This window comes from Rhamphochromis longiceps, linkage group LG18, assembly GCF_057381845.1.
Source record: "Rhamphochromis longiceps isolate RC_006_pf linkage group LG18, R_longiceps_female_GT1.1, whole genome shotgun sequence".
Classification (NCBI taxonomy): Eukaryota; Metazoa; Chordata; class Actinopteri; order Cichliformes; family Cichlidae; genus Rhamphochromis; species Rhamphochromis longiceps.
Genome location: NC_140574.1, coordinates 17,865,367 through 17,884,901, shown reverse-complemented (window position 1 = coordinate 17,884,901; position 19,535 = coordinate 17,865,367). Strand labels below are relative to the sequence as shown.

Genomic DNA, 19,535 nt, shown 5'->3' with positions numbered 1-19,535 from the left:
CGTGTGCAGGCTTGCTTTATTTTGTGTGTGAAAGCTTAGCAACCTCCCGTTTGTTTCTCACGCGTTCATGACCTGCTGGTAATTTATGATTTCCCTACTTAGCCAACCTCTTCCACACCAGAGGACAAATTCAGCATGCAGTGCAGCTCCACATGAAACAGCATTATGTTATGTATATAATATAAAGGCTAGAAGAAGGGTTTGACAGGAATTACATCTGACTTTTAGCTGGCAAGATATTAGACAGCTATTGCAAGTGACTGAATCTTGATTCTTCTCGCCTCATTTCTTAAACAAAACATACAAAAACACACACAAAAAAGGTTTTACTTCTGTTTGAAGCAATCCGCCAATACTGGCTGAACATGTGGTTTTTTTTTTTTAGGTCATTTGTGTTACTAACATAATAATAACAATGATGATAATAATACTAATAATAACAATGATGATAACTTGAACTGATCATTTACAGAACAGATGATGGACAGTCACTGTGACATTTTAGTTATGCTTCTCGTGAGATGTTTATTACAGTTAAATTATCGCAGTGACAGTTTTTTGGGGAGCTATTATTACTTATTTTGTTATTCAAAAAAACTTTTTTGAGTATTTTAAACAAAATATGATCAATAAAATGAATACTCATCGTCAGCGGAAATCATCCACTGTAATTTACAGACATAACTCATCCGAACTACAAAACCTAGCTCACTGATTTTATATTACCACTCTAAATCTGTCAGCTGGAAACGACAGTATTTTGTGTATTTTCAGGTTTACTGCTGACTGAGATTTACTCCCATAACATTTTCATTGCACTTTCCTCTTGTGAATCTTTCTGCCTGAGGTGACAGAACATGCCACTAGCCAATTCATCCCGTCTGTTTATATTGTGCATCTGTTTGTCTTTACATCTATTATCGTTTCACTTCTTCATCTTAGCCCATTTTTATCTTGTTCTTGTTGGCGTCAACTTTTCTTTCTTTCTTTCCGTAGAGCTCCATTTATTTGCATCGTTCTCTCTGTTGCCTTATACTAGACTGCCATGCTTCCACTATTGATGCTTTTAACATGCCTTTTGGCCCTCATCTTTTTCTGCATTTGTAGAAAAAGATGATGCACAAGCATACTAATAATTAATTTGGGAGTCCAACAAACTTCCACAGCCTTGGAATTATACTCATATACTCATAACACCCATGCTTTCAGTTAATTTGTAGTACACGCTCCCATGCAAAAAACTGTATGCATTCACTTGAATACAAAAGAAAAGCTAATAAATGAAAAAAATCCCCACAGCTCTTGTGTGTCTGTGTATGAATGTGTGAGCTAGCTGACCGGGAGGCCTGTGTATTTCAATGTAAGGTTTCATAACACGCACTCATTACATAACAGCAGCAGGAGTGGAGCTGGGAAGAGAGAGGGGGAGCACAAATGTACGTCAGTATCCAACCCTTTCACTGGCAGGAAATCACTGGGGAACATCTTTTTTTCTCTCACCCTGATGCCAGCACCTGAATTTGAAGCATCCATAATACAATTCTATCCACTGCACCTAAGTGGTGTTTAGTGTTTTTTAAATAACGTGATGAAGCATGTTACCAGTGTAATGGGTGGCTTGAAGGACTGTGTTACTTTTATTTAAAGGCACAAACTTTATATATTTAATATTTAAATAGCTGCACAGGATGATTCGCTAAACACTTGTTGAGCCTTTATAACTCCTCGTGCCAACGGTCAGGCGCATGTTACACATTCATACATCGTTTGCATTTGCAATTGCGTCTGCCTTTCAGTACTGATTTATCTCAGGTTAATATGATCTGATATGGAATGATATTAAGTGGACTGAGTTTTTTTTTTTCTTTCGCCAGCATGCATTAACTAACGTTAGAAATTAAAAATGCAGAAGTGCAAGTGAGTGTGCAAATGGGCAAAAGCGAAGTGACAAAAAAGGCAGCGTTAAAGACAAATTCATCTTCAGATAAGACAACCCTTCCTTTACCCAGTGCTGCTCTGCATCCGGGCATTATCCCTGCAGGTGGTGGGTGGTAATGCAATGACCTGATAACTGGAGTTGTACAATGCCTTTAATAGCAGAGGACTGTTTAGTTCCCTTCTTCCCAGGGGCAAAGGGTAATAATGGTTTGATGGAGAAGATATCGCAGGCTGTGACCTCATTTGGATTCAGGATGTGTTTCACTGGACTGAGAGTTTGAGAGAGTGATATTTTGTGTAGTGTCTGCGTGTGTGTGCATGTTACCCTCCTTGGTGACAAGTTTAAAAGAGATGAGCTTTCAGAATTTTACGGCATCCTTCACACTAATAATTGTCCACCTCATCCTCTCTGTTGTGATAGAGTGATGTCACATGGGCACCTGGGTCACTACAATACCCTAGACTCCAGTTCTCATCTCTCTGGCTCTGCTGTGCTACTGTTGGGGGGAGGGGGCATCACCTCGGCTGTGCTGTTAAGACTGAAGGATGTCCACTGACAGCAGACAGGAGCTCGAAGCTGAATGTAACTCAAACTGGAGCCAGTAATTAAAGCACTAGAAAAAAGTGAACACAGACAGTAGACTACCTATCATATCCAATATCCTTATAAAAGATTACTCATCAAAATGACATTTTTATACTTATAGCAGGCTCTCTTTCTCTGATTTATAAGGTATTACTAGGTATCTGAATAATTCAGAATGTTAGAAAAAATATAGCTTTATGCTAGCCACAGTAGTTCGATCTTTTACATTATTGCCCATTAATTTTAGGCTTTTAATATTTTTGATGCATTCATAAACGAGCTTTAAACTAGACTAGAACAATATTGTTTTAAAAATGTATTTTTTCTTGACTTTTTAACTCAAACTTTTTCCAGTTAGCTTAGCTTAGCATAAGAGACTGCCCCTATATGCTAACAAGTTCACAATGCTAACAAGTTAATATTGGCTTAATGTTTTTCAGGTTAATCGTAGTACAGTATGTTGTCACACTAACATAAAGTAGACAATAGTGTTCCCATATACTAATAGGCTCACATATGTTAATGTCTATATTTTTGTGTTTTTTACGTTCATCTCATCTTTACATTAGCTTACCATGTTATCATGCTAAGTTAATATGCTTAGCATGATAACATTGCACGATAACACTTGATGTATGCCAACATGTTATCATACATAATTTACAAGATATTGGCCTCATATCTCAACAGGCTCACGACGCTAACATGTTAATATTGAGAATGTGTAATATTTTTAAGGTTTATCCTATTAGTTTAGTATGTTACGCTGATAACATTTGCATAATGTACATGATGCTGAGGGAGGATCTTTTTTTCCTCATCTAACAAAAACTAAATTCTTAACAGTTTCATATTTTGACCCTTGAACATTTTATTAAACTTTGCCTCCCTTTAAAAGTTTAAATTATTCAGACTTGAGCCCTAAGACAACAGGGAAATTTAGAACATTCATGCTCAGCACAAAGTAAGTAAGAATACACAGATGCTGTATTTGCCCAACTCTAAGCACTTGTGCAAATTTAGTGTCACGCAGTGATAATGCAGGAACACTTATTTCCCATGCAAACATCCACCTCATCTCCTTATCACTTTTTACACAAAGGACAGCTTGACACATTTCACACATCAACACCTCTTTAGTCCCTGAGGCCAAAGCAATCCCTTCTGTCTGTTTGGACCGGTTTGTGCAGTAACATCTGGAAAGTTTTAAAGAGCGGTTTGTAGGATTACGAAGTTACAAATTAAGGGTTACTCATTACAAAAACGATGAAACTGTGCGGTTTAAACGGGCTTGAGACCTTCCTAAAAATTTCCATTGTGCACTGTTGTTTTTTATCACTACCGCACATTCACAGTTCAGCCTGTGTATATCTCTGAAAGGTACAGAGAGGTAAAAATGTAATGTAAGGGAAAATGTGGAGTATTAACATGAATACAGCAAGCAGTCTGTCACCCGTGATGGCTTTTGCCACCTTCGAGCATGGCTCATCAACCACTGCCTGTCACTTTTCATCTGAGTAATCACCTCAAGTCTTCCACAGAGAAGGAGTACTGCTGAAGAAATAAAGAAAGGAATAGCAAGACTCAGACTGAGGGACACAGCAAGTAAAATGTAGGACAAATATCACTCTCTTGCCTGAGACAAGTCACCTTTGAGTAGGTATATTTTGACTTATTGTGTTTGTATATGTTTGAAGCAGAAGCATCTATTTTGTGTTGGAGAGTAACAGCTGACGTTACTGTTTTACATCTCCAACAACTCCTCTCAACTCCAGTTTCCTTTTTGTAAATGTATAAGACATCTCATCAAAGTCTCTTTTAGTCGGTTTTCTATGCAGTTAAATATTTATATGATTCATTTTGGTTGCATTTAAAGAAGCAATATATATATATATACTGACTTGGAAGCATTTATATATCACCAGAGTCTTGCCAGTCATTAAATTGGATTGGTCATTGCTTCTAATAAACAAGTGTGTCTTTACAAGCTCATGCTCGGTTGTGACTTATGTGGGTCATTGATGCCCTACGGTATGGCATGCCCAGTCCTTTACAGATAGTGTGCTGATGTCAGGTTGTATTCTTATTATTACCGAGAAGATCCACAAGAAAGAAGTGTTGATCTGTTAAATAGGAGATGGATGTAGAGAGGCTGGCCTAGTTGACTGATTGCTAACAATGACGGATGACGGGGACATCAGGGCATCAGTAGTCAGATTTTCTAGTGCGCCAGAGTCAGCTCAGGGCTCTTTATTTCATGTCACTGGACGTTATTGCCCAAAAAACTATATACTTTGCTGGTAGATATCATACAATATAGATGTCTGTATTCAGAGAGGGCAAGGTCCTCAGTGTCAGTAGTAGCTGTTACATCTTCGTGCTTAATCTTAAATTAAACATTAATGTGTGTTTCACAGGGCTGAAGTCCTGAAATGAACTGAAGAAGTGGAAGTGCTACCATAGCAGTAGACTAAAATGGTCTTTGGCGTGTATAATTTTGTCATCTGGATATTTTCTCTCTCTTATCAGTGATTGCATTTCAAATCATTGGGACGCAAGACTAGTGGGACCATTATTTGACCAAAATTTGCCTTTGCAGGCTAACTCTCGCTCTGACTGTTTCAGTATTTTTAGGATGTACAGGATTTTCAAAGGCTTCTTGGAGCTGGAATTTACTGGAAGATTGTGCAGTCAAAAATAGAGAGAAGTGTTCTTTAAGAAGAAATTAACCAGCGGTGTTTTTATATGTGTTTTATTTTTTTTCCAAGTATTGCAATTGGATTCTAGGGACTCATTTGTGTGTACAGTAAAAGCAGAACAAGTATTTTTACTAATGATTAATTTTTTTTAACTATACTCAGAGGTGCCGAGCCCACAAGGGCTTACAGGAAGAAAGTTATTCTTACATAGAGAAGCAATAAAACTATGGGGAAGTATGCAAATGCTTAGCACATTATGCAAAATTGGATAAGCTGTGCTATTTCTTTCCATTGCATCGTTTACCACATAAATAAATATATGGCCGTCTCAGAAACCGATGAATTGAATAGCTTCTAGTGAAAAATCTAATTGAGTTGCAGATTTCAGAGTGTACCTGTAAGCTTTTGCAGAAGTAAGATTTTCAACATTGAGAGAAAGTCAGGTTTCTAATAGTGCCGTTTGTTCTTTCATCCTGTGAGTCTGTGCATATTTATGTTTGTGTTAAAGCAGTAGTGGTGCACACACTTGAATATTTGAGCCTAATGTGGAAGGGAAACTGTTATTTCCTGAGCCTGGGGAAAAGGAAGGAAACCATCTTTAGATACCAACACACACACACAAACTGTACTACTCCAGCTCCTACATACAGTAGGGCTAGGAATAGACTGACTTCTGAACATGAGCACACCCACCTTAAAGAGCCTGACTATTATTTTTCAAATTCACAGTCTTATGCATTGGCCATATAATACGGGATAGCTAACCACCTTGAGTAACACCCATCGTTGTTTATCATGTTTTCACTGCAAGTGGGATGTGGTTCATGCATTTGGAATAATGACAGATGCCTCCTATAACTTCCTTCCCCTACAAAAACCAGGAAAAGACCCTGGTTTTCTCTGATCTACCTCTGTAAACAGGATGCTCACGTCAGAGTCGCACCCATTTCTCTGTTTCCTACGTTGTGCATTCCCATGGCTAGACTGAAATGTACTTCCATCCAGTCATCCCACGTCCATGTGAGATGGTTGTAAACGGCATTGTCAGTACAGGAGTAGCTATCAAACTTAGCACAAAACCAGCCCACTCAAGCTGACTGTATTCTTCTCCTTATGAGGGAAAAAAAACACTTTCTGATTTTGGGTCAGAATTGGATGGATGCACGCATGAAGATGGTTAATCACTGTCACTGTCACACTGTCTGTGTGTGTGTGTGTGTGTGTGTGTGTGTGTGTGTGTGTGTGTGTGTGTGTGTGTGTGTGTGTGTGTGTGTGTGTGTGTGTGTGTGTGTGTGTTTATGTCAGCGAGGATAAGAGTAGGAGGAGGAGTGGGGTGTATGAGTGCATGTGTGCACATATGCTTGTGTGGGAGAGAGCATGCTCCAACAAAAGACCTAAAAATAGTAAGACTATGCTCATGTGACATATTGAGGCTAAAAGCTTGTGAATAATTTGTTTAATGCAACACATTCTCCTCATAAGCTCTGTCATGAAAACATGTTCCTGCTAGTAACCTCTGCCAGCCAGCAGGTTGGAAGAGAAAGTTGTATCCAGCCTGTTTCAGTACCTCAGTTGGGTTTTCTGTCTGTTCATGGATGGCATTTGGATCATTTTTATATGTTTCAAGCAGGTACAGTAGTCGAGTTAAGTAAACACAGATACCAACCTGATAGTAACTATGTACAGTAACAGTCTTAGTTTAACTTAAAATTTCAGTCTTTTAAGTTGTTAAATATATCTTTACGTTATCAGTTCAGTTCCTTATCCAATCTTCCCCTTCCCCACGTTTCCTCTTAATGGAAACGCGTATCTACTGTTTACCTCGCTTATCCGAACCATTTATTACAAGTTGAAATTGAAAGTAGACACCTGTTATATTTGTTTGTTGCCTTGTGAATGTATTTGTGTGCGCCACTCGACTGGACTAAAGTTAAATTGGAAACCAACTTTGCAAAATGTAATAGACTTTTATTTCCTCTCAGATATGTGAATGAGGCATTAGGATTTAGAAATGCGATCAAGGTATAAACAAGTGTTTGGCTTGTCGTGTCTTGTCTTGCCAAGACGACTTGTTGACTTATTTGAAGCTGCGCATGCAATATCATTATATGCAATTATATGCAACAGGAATGATGTTCCAAATCTGTGAAAAGAATAAAAAGGGAAAGGGACCACTTTCCTAGTGTCTGGTATTTTCTTGTCTGTACCTAAAATACTTTATACACGTAGTCACAATAATACAAATCATTAATGGTGTTTCCTGCAAAGTGGATGGTAATAATGTCTCTTTAAAGAGAGATAAAACCTTCAGTTTCATTTGCTCCTTTCACACTCCACTTGTTTCAGAAGTACAATTAAATGAGTGTGGAGATCAACAGTGGGGGTTGTGGGGGGGGTTGCACAGAGGGAACAGTTTGTGTTTTTTTTTTTCTTTTTGAAGGCAGCATGAATGACAAAAACAGAACATCCAGTGATGTTCACTTATGCCTTATTCTCAAGCATGAAATGTCACAAAGACAGTTTGTTGAGTTTTTGTTTTTAACAGATATATATTATTTTAACAGCACCTACAGTTCTTAATAAATCTATTAACCACCACCAATGTAAGGTTTTTGCTACAGCTGCCCTAAATTAACAGTATTGCTCACTGACATTTTTTGTTTCTGTAATGGATCTTACTTTTTTTTTTAAAAAGTAAAGCACATTATTATTATTATTTTTAAATAGAAAGTACATTTGTGTGTTTCTTGTTTTTATGACAGTCGGTCTAATAAATTTAAGCACTACACTTAACACAAAATCTCCTTGAATCTCGAATTCACCATCTCAGGCTGAGTGCGACGTAGTACAGATGCCAGATTCATGATATTACATATTTGGTTAAAAAAATGCCTGTGAGGATTTGAATAATTTAAAACGTACAGAGATAGCTAATCGCTTATTCACATATTTGGAAAATATTGGTAATTACCTAATTGGATTAATGCATTAACCTAAAGTAAGAAAACAGAAAAAGAATGTTACATATATCCTTTCACATCTTTTAAGCTAATTAAAGCACATTTATTCGCACCAATAGGCTTTCAGCTTTTAATGCCTACTGTGAAGTCAAAACTGGCTGCCAGAGCACTGAGAGAAATTCTGAAAGAAATGTTAAACATATTGTCATATACACTGGACAATAAACAAACAAATCCTTTTGATCATAATGAGCTTTGTGCACAGTATAAACCTTGTTTAAGCTGTTGTTACCGGCAGATCTTCACATAAAACAGTAAGAGTCATCTTTTTTGCCTAGAACCACAGACCCGATATGACTCATAATATGCACATAAATAGATTTTTTTTCTGCTTAATACATATTTCTGTCATTTCTGAAGTGTGTGTTAAGCTGCAAACGTGGCGTGTGTTTACCATGTTTCACTTCATATTTTGCTCACAGAAGTTTTTCTTCTCTTTAAAATCGAGCTGCTCCTTCATTTCTTATCTTAAACTTCTTTAGAGCCTTGCCCTCTGTCAGCCGCCCTGTAGTTTTAAGAATACCGATACAGCTCTCCACTATAGTTATGCACGACTCGTAATTGACATTTAACAACAGTGTTTTGTGTTACATACTCAGCATTCTGTCAGAGCAAATATCCTTTTGCAAACGAGACTATTGATTCTGCTGTGAGCACAAGATTAGCTTGCACCACTGAGGAGATGTTAGGGCTCAGGCGCTTTGCTAATTTCAATAAATAAATAAATAAATAAATAAATATCCTGGGTCGGTTTGAAACTCTGCATCTCTCGCAAGATAATCTGATAATCATCAGATTAAAATGTGTATGTATTCTCGTGACCGTCGTCTTAACTACGCCAGCTCATGCAGTGCCACACAAGATACAATCTGCATGTGAAAGACCTGAATTATTTAAAGCCATGAGAGTGTGTGCAAGTTCTCACTTGCTTACCATACTGACTCTTTCTTCCATTAACTCTCCACTGCACCTCCCCAGCCCCTGCTTTGCTTAGCGTTTAGAAGGAAGTGAATAATGTGTGAAGGAGACGCCACAAGAAAGATGTGGATAGTTTAGAGCGAGCCACAGGACAAAAGACATTTTTCTATGACCATCTGTCGCTTGGAAAGGAAAACTTCTTGCGCCATGCCACAAATCTCTTAGCCAAATTAGAAAGCAATGAGGTTAAACATGCTGCGAAAGCAAAACATTGAAGCTGCAGATAGCAAGGGGGAAATCCAAAGGCAGGCAAGTTGGACAGATAGAAAGGCGAGATGATAGAGGGGAGGAGGACAGCACACGCCAGCCCAGGGAGGTTTTTGCGGAGGTGGAGGTAGACAGAAAGCAGGTAGATGTTTAGACAGAACGATAACACAGCCTGGCTGACAGAACGCCTGATAAGCAGCCTGACTGTCAGGTTTGGCAGGCTAGCAGTGAAGTGAGAGATGCATGCAAGGGGGAAAGGCAGACAGACGGGTGAAACTGAATAAATGAGACCCAGATATTGTAAAAGCATCATTTTAAAAGAGGTTTACCTGGGGTTGAATTTGAGAGTGGGCTGCACTGTTTTGAATGCAAATCTGGACTATTCACTTCTCAGTCTAAAGCAAAGCATCCAATGGTGAAAGTTGTGTTTAATATGTTTAGACTTCATGCTAAGCCTGCATCGTGATGTTAGCTCTCTTTGGCGAGCCGGATAAATATTGTCAATTTTGAGCTGCCTGAATGTTCATCGGGTTGCTGTTTTTTGTTTGTTTGTTTTTTTTTGCTTGGTTTTTGAGTGACATCTTGACAGCTTGGTGGCGCAGTGGTCAGGTGACCGTAGGTGTAAACTTGCGAACATGAATGTCTCACCGTATTAGCCCTGCAACAGACAGTGACTTGTCCAGAGTGCAGAGCCCAGTGTCATTGTGAGCTTTTAGCACAGAGCACTGTTATAACAAAATATAGACTCAAATAATCAGTAGAACGGTTAAAGCCTGTTTGCTGGGTTTGACTTGTGCTTTATATTCATGGGAAACTTTCACTATGCCTTGCTCGTACCAGACAACTCTGACCCTACGATCTGAATGTTGCAACAAAAATCAAGGCTTATCAGACCAGGCGATGTTTTCCAGTCTTCTGTTATCGAATTTGTGGGGATAGGTTAATTGGATAATCCAAATTGCCACTAGGTGTGAATGTGCGAGTGAATGTGAGTGTGAATGGTTGTCTGTCCCTATGTGTTAGCCCTGCGACAGACTGGCGACCTGTCCAGGGTGTACCCCGCCTTTCGCCCTATGACAGCTGGGATAGGCTCCAGCACCAGCCGCGACTCTGGAAAGGATAAGCGGAAGCGAATGGATGGATGTTATCGAATTTCAGGTCAGCCTATGCGAATTGTAGCCTCATTTTAATGTTCTTAGTGGCACCCAGTAGAGTCTTCTGCTGCTTCAAGGTTTGACACATTGTGCATTCATTGATGCTTCTGCATTCCTCGGTTGGTTATTTAAGTTACTTCTCTTTAAGCTACTTCTCGTTCCTTTCAGCTTAAAGAGTTCAGGCCAAGCTCTTCTGACCTCTGGCATGAACGAGGCCAAAAGAACTGCTGCTTCCTGGATATTTTCTCTCCTTTGGACCATTTTCTGTAAACCCTACAGATGGCTGTGTGAGAAAATCCCAATAGATCAGAAGTTCCTGAAATACTCAGACTAGCCCATCTGGCACCTGCAACCTCGCTAAGTTCATAGTCAACATAGTCAACTGGGGGTGACCGTGGCTCAGGGGGTTGGGAAGCGTATCTGTAACCGGAAGGTCGCCGGTTCGATCCCCGGGCTCTCTGTCCTGGTCGTTGTGTCCTTGGGCAAGACACTTTACCCTACCGCCTTCTGGTGTTGGCTAGAGGGGCCGATGGCGCGATATGGCAGCCTCGCTTCTGTCAGTCTGCCCCAGGGCAGCTGTGGCTACAACCGTAGCTTGCCTCCACCAGTGTGGGGCCGATGGTTGTAGCCAGGGCAGCTGTGGCTACAACCGTAGCTTGCCTCCACCAGTGTGTCAATGCGAGAGTGAATGAATAGTGGCATTGTAAAGCGCTTTGGGTGCCTTGAAAAGCGCTATATAAATCCAATCCATTATTAATTAAATCTGATTTCTTATCAATTCTTAGTGTGAGCTTGCACATCTTGACCATGTCTGCATGCTTAAATGCATGGTGTACCAAACAAAGTGACCCATGAAAGTATATGCTTTTGAGTGGTGTTGTATAGCTGTCTTCACTACCCTAACTTTCTCTGATTTTCGAAAAGTTTCTTCAGTGGTTTCACGTGGATTCTAACTGCAGCAGTAACTGATTCTGTCTAATCTGTATTCACGTCAAGTCTGCAGTGCTAACTGGACAAAACATTTCTTTCTCTGTTTCAGGGAAGCCCCAGAGCATCGAGAGCTCAGAGAGGGTCCAGCTGTCTGGAACCTACAATGTTCGGAAAGGGAAGCTTCAACTACCAGTCAACCGCTGGACCAGACGCCAGGTCATCCTGTGCGGCACTTGCCTCATCGTCTCCTCTGTGAAGGAGAGCCAGACAGGGAAGATGCACATCCTGCCCCTCATTGGAGGAAAAGTATGTAAAAGTCACACCATGGCAGGGTGTTACTGTTGTCACATAATCATTTTCTTTTCTCCCTCTTTTACCCTGGTCTTTTTATGGTGATGTTATATAGTTTATGCCTCGGATCATAAACCTATAACATGATATCATCAGAGAATGACCTGATAAAGTCAATGTTATTACCCTCTTCAAATGCCTCCCTGTGCAGGCAAGTTTGTCCTTGATGAAATGTCACCTTTAGTTTGACATCAAATACTGCTTCCTGCTTTGTTCATTTTAGCTCTCAAGGTCAGACAGGAATTGTGCAAGCCAGGGCTAAAGCACTGATGTGTGTTTTTTTTCTTCTTTTCTAATTTGGAGTCGAGACACACTTTAATATTTAGTGTAATGGATCAGTATAGCGTTAAAACAGCTTTATGTCACTGTAGCGTTTTAAATTGCCTTCCCAAAAGTGACCTTTATCCATTTATTGCTTTATGTGCGCATGTGTGTATCTGCTAAACAAGCTCTAAGGGCTCCTCTGAAAAGCCTTATCTGCTTGTCTGCCTGATACAAAGAACACTCAGTGTGTCACCACGCCCAGTTTTTAAACATTTCACACACAACACATTGACCTCGAGTCAACCCTCTTTTCTGTTTCTCTGTGTTTGTCTATAGTGAGTTTGCGTGTACGCCTGCTAGTATTCTGTTCAAACAACATAAGTAGTCAGCCATTCACCGAGCCTGCTGGAGTATGTGACTGTGGATGACTGAAAAACAATTTCACATGCACACGTTTTGTTTCTAATGTCAGTCACGTGTGTGTGTTATTTCATTATACGAACGTGCGTGCTTTTTCTCTTTTTTACAGGTGACTGAATCTGACTAGCCTGCAGACATTTAGTGTGTTATTTGTTTCAACTGAAGTCCTTTTTATATATATATATATATATATATATATATATATATATATATATATATATATATATATATATGAGAGAACTAACCTATGTAGGCCTCCGTGTTTCATGTTTTCCTTTCACTTTTCTTTTCTGATGCCTAAAGATGAGCTCTTTAATTTATATTCAGAAGTGGATAAGGGATGTCAGTATTTTACACTCCAGTGACATTATTGTGTGTGTCTGTCTCCAGGTGGAGGAGGTGAAGAAGCACAATCATTGTTTGGCCTTCAGCTCAGCAGGGCCTCAGAGTCAAACCTACTATGTCAGCTTTGACAGCTTCACGGAGCACCTGCGCTGGCAAAGACACGCTGCCAAGGTATTGTGTGGGCAAAAGAGTTCGAGAAAGAAAAGGAGGAGCATATACTCCCTGGGCACTACTTTTGGGTCAGCTGCACTGTACGTTACAACACGCTCAACTGCATTACACCCACCACAATGCCGCTGTCGTATGAACCCGGTGAAGTTAAAACTGCACATATTTCACTGCTGTGCAGTCTGTACTCTATAACCTGTCTGGGTGCTCTCACACACATAAACACCACTGATGGCTCTCTCCTCTCTCTCATTTGAACTCAAGTAGGCCATAGCCAGAAAACCTCTTTTCTAAATATTAACAGGGACATGCATGTCACCAGCGCCCTGAGGGCCACTCAGAATAGAAGCCTGGATAGAAGCGGCACGTGCTGCAGTGACGACTGCTGAGCCTCTAGCTAAGTCAACTCTGAAAGGCTGCCGTTCACAGACAGTAGACTTTCTCCTCCAACATGACAGATGTCGTTTCGGTTTATATATCCACGTTTCTTTGAAACCGACTTATCAAATGGACACAGACTAACTACTCTCTACACCTGCAGTTAACTAGATTACCCAATGTTATAACTCGTGATGTCAGGTTACCAAGCTGTTGGACTGTCCCTTGACTTCTTCTTACTCTCTAATCCTAAGAAGATTGCCTCTGAATGACATTTGAGCCCCTATCAGCAGGCTACAAAGACATCATGAACCAGTACAGTCTTATGTGGTCGGGGTAATCCTTTTTAACTCCACATTCTTTTTCTCTCCCTGTTACCTCTGCTCTCCTCTCTTCTTTGCTTTCCACTCCACCTCTTTTTTAGATGGTGTCCCAGAGAATCCACTCAGTTGATTTGTCCTGCTGCAGTCTGGAGCATCTTCCTCCCAATCTCTTTTATAGCCACGACCTGACCCACCTCAACCTAAAACACAACTTCCTGCCTGCAGATCAGCGGCTGCAGCAGCTGCAGAGGTACAGTGCCATTATAAGACTACTGTAAACACACCTGTGAATGAAAGAACAGACCTGAAGATTCACAATAGGTTGAGGAGGTGGTCTGGATGGGCCGGCTCGGGCAAGATGAGAACTAAAGAAAGATATGGTTTACAAAAGCTTAGTGTAACTTAACAACAGCTGGAGTCGAGATAGGCTTTTGTACAATATGGAGGAGACAAGACACCGACACAGTGAGGCTTCAGTGGGAACAGCAAGTCACGGCTGGCTGGTTTTGGAAAGCTTTAGCTTTTGCCTGCAATTTGCAAGCCATCGACCTGAGCAGTCTAGGACTGGGGCCATTGGCACATAGGGACCAAAGAGGCTAGCCAGGGCTGTACCAGGCTAGGCCAAATCAGCCCAGAGCCCAGAAGGGTAGAAGTGTCTGCAGGGAAGCTTTTAATGTGCCTGGCCTCCCTCGCTCTTTCTCTCTGTGGGCACCATCTGCTGCATGCTTATCATGGTCGCAGATTAAAGACCACAGCCAAGATGCTGTATATGTGTCTCCACGTGTGTATGTGCACTTATGCATTTACAAATTAATATATTTGCACACTTGTTTCAACGTCTCTCTGTGGAGAAGATTACCATAAAATTGTTACCATTTGAATAGTGTGAATCTGGTGCCTGAGTATGTGTTAGCTGTGTGGAGTGTCAGTGTACGTGAGAGCTGCTTGCGTGTTGCATGCAACAGAAATAGTGGCTGCAGGCTACTGATTTGGGGTCAGCGCATACAGAGTCTTGATATAGTATGGCGTGTTCCTTCATTTTAACATGGCTGCACTAAAGGAATCCGCGCGTGTGTGTAGCTCTGCATCTATGATCTTGCTCCCTTTTGTGTCTTCTTGATAGAATATTGTGAATGAATGAGGTCAGGATTTTATGTTTTCTTACCACAGTCATTTTTTTGAGTCATCTTTTTTTTTTTTATCCCTGGCATAATGACTAATATTTAAAAAAAGATGATGTGAAGGGAAAATAGCTAGTTTTAATAATTGAGTGAAACACAGCTCCCCTGCTGGTCAAGTGAGAGACATCAATTTAGCCCTGCCAAATCTAAGTAGGCTCATCCGCATTTGACCCAGCATGACAGAAAATGAGGTCAGTAATGAGAAAGAGATGAATAGTTAGCTGAAAATAGAGAGGTTCTAACAGAACCGCGCAGCAGAGTTACTCGAGTAGTCGCTTTCCCCAGAGAGACTGAAGTCCAAAAAGCTGGGCTCAAGAACAATAATACTCTGTATGCAGCCTCTATGAATGTGGGTGTGTGTATGTTTTTGTGTGGACTGTTGTGTGAGAGTCTGTTTTGGTTTCTGTATAAACACTAGCTTTTCTCTGACATCTGATGTGGGGTTATATTATAGTGTCTTTTAATTTTCCAAGACCAATGAACGTGAACCTGCCTCATGGCTCCTCCCCCCTCCGCCCCTTTCTATTTTCTTTCTGGCCAAATACTAACTGGTGGGTGATTTGCCAATCAGATATGCATAATCAGTTGTCTCGGATACTAGCGCTCTCCTCTGGCATGGGACTGCCTTCCCAGCATGCATCTCTTTTTGAGACAGAGGTTACCACTCACTGAGGGGAATGGCTGATGTTCCATGAATTTCATTGAACCTTTGGCCTTTTTTATTTACATATTTATGATAGCTTATCGAGTTATGAAGGACATAAAAGTCATTGAAATGAAGCGATGAAAGGCCAAGTGACCGGATTAAAGTTCCAACTGGTGCGCTCCTGCTAATGAGTAGCAAACATATAATTAAACATATAAATAGCTAACTGTATAAACTGATAATTCTCTTTGAGGACACGACTTTTAGCAAAAACATATTGCAAACAGTTGCTTCACTGGCTTTTTAAAAATAATTAGTGCTGCTTTAAATAAATAAGAATGTAAGTAAGGTCAAAGCAGAGTAACATGAGAAGACAGAATGTCACAGCATGACAAAGACGCGTAGGGACTGTGAGGAGGGGGTGTGAGCGTTACTCAGCAGATTGCAGGGGCTGATTTAATGGTGGAATGACATTTTCCCACATGCTCCGCATCCCCTGCCTGCAGGAGTCACCCTCAGCTGGAAATTCTCCGTCACTCTAATCAATAACCCGACGTCTAGGCTGGCTGCCCCCCCATATCACTGTGATATACTGTGTGTGTAACCTGTGTGTGTATAGCGCAGAAAATCAAGTGCCACTGTTAGCAGCTGCTCCAGCGTGCGATGCTAATATGGCACGCTTCTCATCTCCAGATGCCTAGCTGAGCTCTCCGTGATAGATGATAGCAGGTCGCATGCGTGTGTCGGCATGTGTGTAAATAGATAAATAAAGACAGAGCGAGCCAACTCCTGTGAAGGTCACTGATCTGCCAAAGGGCCAGCACGCTGAAAGCCACTGGTCACTGGTGTTTAAACGTACAACAGGCGTCTTTGCTGTGTTTGTTTGCTAAACATTCAAACGTGAAGGTTTAGCTGTACTATGAAGGAAGGGTTTGTTTATGGGTGTGTTGAATCTCACTCTGTGCTCACTTTAATTAAAAAGCATGGGTAAACTACACTTAGTTGAGATGTATAGATTTTTCTCTCTTGCAAAACTAACAGGATGAAACCACACTTTTCAATCACCCTTGTCTTTTCGTTAATACTTTTATTCACTGTCTCTAGATTTTCTCGTCTTCGGAGCCTCAATCTCTCCAACAACCACCTTGGCCAGTTCCCCCTGGCTATCTGCGACATACCCACTCTGACAGAGGTCAACCTCAGCTGTAACTACTTGGCCTCTGTCCCCAGCTCTGTGGGTGCCATGACCAAGTAAGTAAAAAGAAGAACATACTGAGAACACAGAAGTTTTTTTGTTTGTTTTTTTTACCAAAACTTTGAAAACCAACGGTAGTCATGACTGTAAAATCAAAATATTTTATAGAGTCAGAACATGAATATATCTGAGTTCTAGTTCAGAAGGATTTTTTTTACTTTTGGTTTTGCTTTTTGTGTTTACCTTGCTTGTTAACTATATGCACAGCAGTGGCAGTGCACTAAGTCCTTGGGAATTGCCCAACTCTGTTCTGTACAGAACCGAAGCTTCTGACTTGGGGCAAAGCTTACTTGCATAGATGCCATTTGAGTTTAACTAATGAACCTTTTTGTAGACCAACCTCTTCAAGCATTTCCATAGTCAAATCTGAAAGTTACCTGGCAACAGTCACGTGACATGGCAACCACAATGATATATACATTCCTACTTCCAACATATAAGAAAACACCATAAGCTGTACATGTGATTCTGTGGTTTTTGCTGTAGTTCTCGAGTGTTCCCAGAGTCTTTTACTATATTATTGAGCAGATTTGTTATTATGAATGCCGTTTTGTCCGTCTCTTGTTTTGGTGAACACCTTAAGTTTTTTTTTTAAAAATTCCAAGCTACTTACGTTTCCAAGAAATACTTTTTTTGGCTGTACAAAATTTCATAATTCTGAGCCAGCATTTTGAAGAGGATGGAACATAGGTAATGTTGTTAGCTCAATGGCACTTTTTTCTCCTTTTCTTTCCATTACTAGTCATTCGCTGTAGAAAAAAGCCCCATTACTGGCTCTTTAAAGCAGTGACAAAACATATACTTAAAAAATAAAGTCAGGACTTTGACCTTTAAAATCCTTGCACGTTTGGTCGATTTTACTCCACTTTGAATTTAGGGATTACGGGAATCAGTCTAGTAACTAGGGCAACACTTGCAGTCTGGGTAATAATAGAGGTCCTTTAACTCAGCCTTTCTTCAAAACCTACAGGTATGTTTGCACATAAGAAATTAATCTCTGGAAATTATCTAGCATACCTGTAAATTCCTGAAGTGGCCAGTAGTGCATTTATGCAGCTACTGCCATCTACTGGGCATCAAGTTCACTGAGTTTTGGAAATGGCAATTGTTTTGTTAGTCCTGCTTGATACAACATGTCACAACAAGCACACTAACTATATATAGAAATACAATTGTGGTCTTTCTGTGTGATCTGTGTGATCTTTCATTAATTATGCCAACTGTCTAATCACATGTATTTGTCTCAGTTTGCAGACATTCCTACTGGATGGAAACAGCTTAAATGAACTGCCCAATGAGCTGGGTTCCTTGCAGAGGCTGAGTTACTTGGGCCTTTCCTTCAATCAGTTCAACCACGTGCCCCAGGTGCTGGAGCGGCTGTCCTCCATGGAGAAGCTCTGCATGGCTGGCAACCACCTAGAGACTCTTACCCTGCAGAATTTCAGACTGCTCCATGTCAAACACATCGACCTAAGGTATGACATGGTGTCCAAATTATTACCCATTTATTCACTATGAAGACGAGAACAGCATGTCCTAAGAGTTTGTCCCAGGGTTACATGTGACACTGAGAACATGCACACACGCGTAAATACTAGAAAACAAAAATAAAAGGAGAAGGCCAAAACACAAGCAGATTGCCAGACAGCACAAAACGGGGAAATCATTTGCCTACCGCGTCTCCCGTTGTCTGAAAAAGTGCAGAGCTGGTGTGACTTGCACTATTTTACAGTTAATACTTTACTTTTTCTTACTTTTCTTGGCCGGGGTTTGTAAATGTTGTTTTCTGTCCAGCATTAACACATTTTTGGACAAAGATCACTCGGTGTCACTGATGAGTTTACATTTCATACAACATTGTGAAACTCTGCTTTCTTAACAAGGAAGTGCAGTTATGAATGATTTGATGTTCTGAAAAGAAATTTCAGTTTAATAAATTTAAAAAGCTCCTTTCGGCGGTTTTGAAGTTGTTCTTAAGGCTGGAAAATTGAGCAGAGCCAGTTCTGGACCAAAGTCACATATTTATGCTTCTTTTATCTCTTATTCATTCTTGGGTTCTTATCGATTGAGCGCTTGAACAATTCAAGATAAACTGTTAACACTCAGGACCAGACTACTAAACAAACTGCACAATATATCAGCAGTCACCCTAGGCATGTTCCCTGCTGTAAAGGCCAAAGTCTGTGCACTTGGATGAACCTTTGCCTCCTTCATGCCTCCTCTTGTCAGGTTGAATAAAATCTCCATCATGGTGCCGGACGAGCCTGACCTACTGAGGCACGTGACCCAGCTGGACGTGAGGGATAACAGGCTGACGGAGCTGGATGCCTCGGTCTTCCCCAGGCTGGAGGTGCTTCACTGCGAGAGGAACCACATCACCAGCCTGAAGGCTAAGGGCTGCTTGCTCAAAGGCATCTACGCCTCCAACAATGGTGAGTTTGGCTTTACTGTGACCTCACACATTTCTAAACTGAGATCACCGATTTGTATCTTTCTTTTCTGAATTTCAACACATAATGTATGTGTGTGTATGTGTGGATATGTAACACCTCAAAGACATCACCATGTTTTTATATATATTACTTCCATGTTCGTCTGCATACACCCTTAATCCTCATCAGTGCAGCAGTCTCACATCATCCCTCTCTAACATGTCATCACCATCCTCCCCTGCCTAATGCTTCCCCCATTT

The 19,535-nt window shown here is 40.7% G+C and overlaps 1 protein-coding gene across 1 annotated transcript in view; it reads left to right on the top strand.

Annotated features, from left to right (window-relative positions):
- Positions 1–19,535, top strand: part of phlpp1 (PH domain and leucine rich repeat protein phosphatase 1) — a 45,489-nt gene that overhangs the window by 18,919 nt on the left and 7,035 nt on the right. The window contains exons 2-7 of the mRNA XM_085388335.1: positions 11,622–11,818; positions 12,938–13,063; positions 13,863–14,011; positions 16,693–16,839; positions 18,091–18,318; positions 19,073–19,275. Coding sequence (XP_085244461.1) covers positions 11,622–11,818; positions 12,938–13,063; positions 13,863–14,011; positions 16,693–16,839; positions 18,091–18,318; positions 19,073–19,275 — 1,050 coding nt within the window. The remainder of the gene's footprint in view (positions 1–11,621; positions 11,819–12,937; positions 13,064–13,862; positions 14,012–16,692; positions 16,840–18,090; positions 18,319–19,072; positions 19,276–19,535) is intronic.